Raw genomic sequence first — 3,630 nt, 5'->3', positions numbered from 1 at the left:
GACTGCTTGCAAAAATTGCTTTCCTCTTGAATCTACATCCTCTTCGTACGCTTTTGTCTAAGATCCATTAAAGCAAAAAAATAAAAAATAATAGGGGTATTCACGATCCGGTGCATACTGTCTAGCATGGTGCATAGAAAGCATAAATAGCATTATTGTTGTTGCTTCATGTGTTCAAACAACAACAAATATAAGCCAATCATGCTATTTATGCTATCTATTCACCATGCTATACAGTATGCACCGGATCGTGAATACCCCTAATAAAAATAAAAAAAATGCAACATCGTTACTTCCCCCAACACTTCAGCTCACACCCAGCATCGTCTTACAACAGCTCGCACTTGCGCGATCGCTTCACGCGCATCACCGGGCACAACACCGAACGTATGGCCTCATCGAACACCGTTTTCAAGCCCTTCTGCGTCAGCGCCGAACATTCGAGATACTTAACAGCACCAATCTCCTTCGCCATAGCCAAACCCTGTGGGTAGGTGATGGGTGTGAGTTTCTTCTCCTTCAGCTTCTCGATTGTGGCCTTATCGTCGCGCAAATCCAACTTGGTGCCCACCAAAATGATCGGCACATTGGGACAGTGATGACGTACCTCCGGATACCATTTGGCGCGTACATTCTCGAATGAGGCCGGATTTACCAAAGAGAAACAAATGAGAAAGACATCAGTCTGCGGGTAGGAGAGTGGACGCAAACGATCGTAATCCTCCTGACCGGCTGTATCCCAAAGACCCAAATTGATGGGTTTCGCATCGACCATCACATTGGCGGAGTAATTGTCAAATACGGTGGGTATATACTCGCCGGGAAAGGCATTTGTTGTGTAACTGATGAGCAGACAAGTCTTACCAACGGCACCATCGCCGACAACGACGCACTTGATGGCCTGCATTTTGCTTGATGGAGGGGGGAGACGGAGGTTCTTGGGTGTCGGGAGATTCGTTATGCGCTTCTATTGCGGATAATTTTTTTTGTTGTTCTGCTTTGCTTGATTAGGCGGTTATCTCAGCGAGAATTTTTGTTGCTCCTACCTTCTCTGCTATTGTTTTTGTTGTTGTGGTAGCACTTGCTGATTTTTGCCGATTAAATTCTAAGAATTTGCTGCTTGATATACCAGTTCTTTCGTCTTGTTATAACTATGTATTGTTGCGTTGGAGTTTACGTGTCGCGGCGACGTTGCTGCTGCTGCTGCTGCTGCTGCGGGTGGGGGGTTGTTCTACGTACGTAAAACTTCAGCTATTTGCTCCGATCGCTCGCTCGATTATTGGATTCTATAGAAGCGAATACACTTGCTTACGTATTTTTTTTTTAATATATATGTGTATGTGTGTTGGTATTAGGTCACTATTTTTTCGCTAACTAATTTTTTTTTTAATTTTTTATTGTACTTTTTCGCCGTTGCACTAATTAAAAGTCAACTGTGATTACACAACTATTAAAATTAAAATTAATAAAACTTTTGCTCCATACACCAGCGTTTCAACACAATTTCAATGTCAACAAATGCGCGTCACCACGCAGTTACCTTTAGTTTTTTTTTTTTATATTTGTTGCTTTTATTTAATTAGTTTCTTGAAAAGTTGCCAAATTTTTTTCTCATTAATTGTCTGGTGGCGTTTTATCCATTCACACACACGCACTCTGGTTTTATTTGTGTATTTCTTCTTAGTCTTTGCAGTGGTCGTGACGTTTGACAGCTCAGCTACAAAGTGACAGCCCGTAATACGAAAAAAAACACACCCAAACGCTTTGGAATCTCTGCTGAAACTAAGCAACAAATAATGCATACACTGTTGCTGTGCTACGTAAGGAGTCAGTATCTGCTCGAGCAGAAACCCTGGTAGTATGTGTAAATAGGTAGCGCTGTGAGATACACAGATACTTTTCCTCAATCGTTTGGCACAGTGTTGACTCGCTTCAGCCGCGATCAGCGTCGAACAGGTTCTTTCTTTTCTACCAATAGCTTGTGTGCTGCATTTTGATATCTTGGAGATCACTTTGGTCTCACTCTGTTTATGCAAGCACAGTGGTGGCTAATTAAATTAGTACGGTTGCACGGTTTTGTTGCTCAGCGAATGGAACCCTATAAGTACGAACGCTCTCTCCTGCTCTCTTTTATGCATGTGTGTAAAATACTTCGCCTACTCTATTAATCAAATTCATATTTCCGTTTTTGTTTTCTTTTTTTTTTTTGGAGCGAGTGTGAGCACAAGCCTTAATTCATTCGATGACTCTCAATAAATGTTTTTTAGCATACAATTTTTATAAGTACATGTATGTACTTGGATAAACATGTTTTTAGTTACAAATGATTGTGTACACATATGTACATAAGGGTGGTCCTAGAATTTAGGAAGGAAATTTTTACATCAGATTTCCTAAGCCTCAACCCATACGTCGATGGTACTATATTCAAAGATACCACATATCAATTTTGGTCCCGATTGGAGTCGGTTAAGACGTTTCGCCCGGGAGGCCAAGTTCCGATTCCTCTATGGAGACTCAAAAAATTAAAATTAAGTTTTTTCATCTAATGCCTAAAATCGATACTACCGTAGTCGAAGATATCACATATAAATTTTGTCTCTCATTTAAGTCGGTTAAGGCGTGTCGCACAGGGGTAGTATCGATTTTGGGTATTAGATGAAAAAAAAAATAATTTTAATTTTTTGAGTCTCCATAGAGGAATCTATATTTTGTCCACTGAGCGACAAACCTTAACCGTCTCCAATCGAGACCAAAATTTATATGTGATATCTGTGATCGTGGTATTACCGATTGAAGGGGTGAGACTGAAAAAAATCGTTCATTTGATTTTTACGGACCACCCTAATATACATAGGTATATAGGATATTTCTCACGCATACTAGTTTTTGTGTTGTTATTTTTCTATTTGTTTCTCTCATTACGTCGTCAGTGAGTCATGCAACATGGCACACAAGTGATCAGCGTCGGCACAGGTACACAGATGCCCTACATGAATTAACTTATAAGAAAGCAATCTTCCAGTTCACACAGCATACTATGCCATCATTCTTGTTGTTTACTTAAAAAATTTCTTCACATTTTTCACTTGACCTTGTTCGAGCATAATTTTTCCACTAGTAGTGTCTATGATTCGTAGTTGCTTTTGATCAATTACTGTCTGCTTAATTATTTGAATTCTAAAGAAAAATACTTTTCCCATTCACGCTTGCATATATGTATTTTTGTGAGCGAAAGCCATTTTTTACCTTTAATTTTTTCTCGCATGAGATTTTATTTTATTTTTGGCTTTACTGTTTAGAAAGCATATAAGCTCGTAAACTAAAATTTTTATCCGTGAATCCGTGCATCGATCCAAAAATCTCGAGAATCGACATTCGATATTTCCGCATTAAGCATATTGATCTTCGGTTTATACCAGGGAATCTATAAAATTTTAAGGAAATTTGAATTTGAGGCTGGTACAAAAAATGAAGGGGGCTTTGCACCTCCAAACAAAAAAAAAAAAAAAAAAAAATTCGATAAAATTTAACCATTTTCCTGAGTAGGGCTAGGATTTTTGAAATTTCTCTTGAATGCTTATATGTCTTAATACAGAAAAACCTTATCTCACATTTCTGTTTTTTTTT

The 3,630-nt window shown here is 38.7% G+C and overlaps 1 protein-coding gene across 1 annotated transcript; it reads right to left on the bottom strand.

Moving 5' to 3' along the window:
• Nucleotides 1-212: 212 nt before the first annotated feature.
• Nucleotides 213-1,808, bottom strand: LOC118746934 (ras-related protein Rac1). Its single transcript, XM_036480923.1, has one exon. It carries the CDS (start codon nucleotides 905-907, stop codon nucleotides 329-331), a length of 579 nt encoding a protein of 192 aa, XP_036336816.1. The 5' UTR covers nucleotides 908-1,808; the 3' UTR covers nucleotides 213-328.
• Between the last annotated feature and the right edge of the window lie 1,822 nt (nucleotides 1,809-3,630).

This window comes from Rhagoletis pomonella, unplaced genomic scaffold, assembly GCF_013731165.1.
Source record: "Rhagoletis pomonella isolate Grant_MI unplaced genomic scaffold, Rhpom_1.0 Rhpom_scaffold_00011, whole genome shotgun sequence".
In the NCBI taxonomy this organism is placed as follows: domain Eukaryota; kingdom Metazoa; phylum Arthropoda; class Insecta; order Diptera; family Tephritidae; genus Rhagoletis; species Rhagoletis pomonella.
Note: the sequence above shows the minus strand (reverse complement) of the source record. Positions and strands in the feature narration are given on the sequence as shown.

What these genes read in the sequence shown, in the direction of transcription:
- LOC118746934 (XM_036480923.1), bottom strand. Translation starts at nt 907, where the DNA reads ATGCAGGCCATCAAGTGCGTCGTTGTCGGCGATGGTGCCGTTGGTAAG.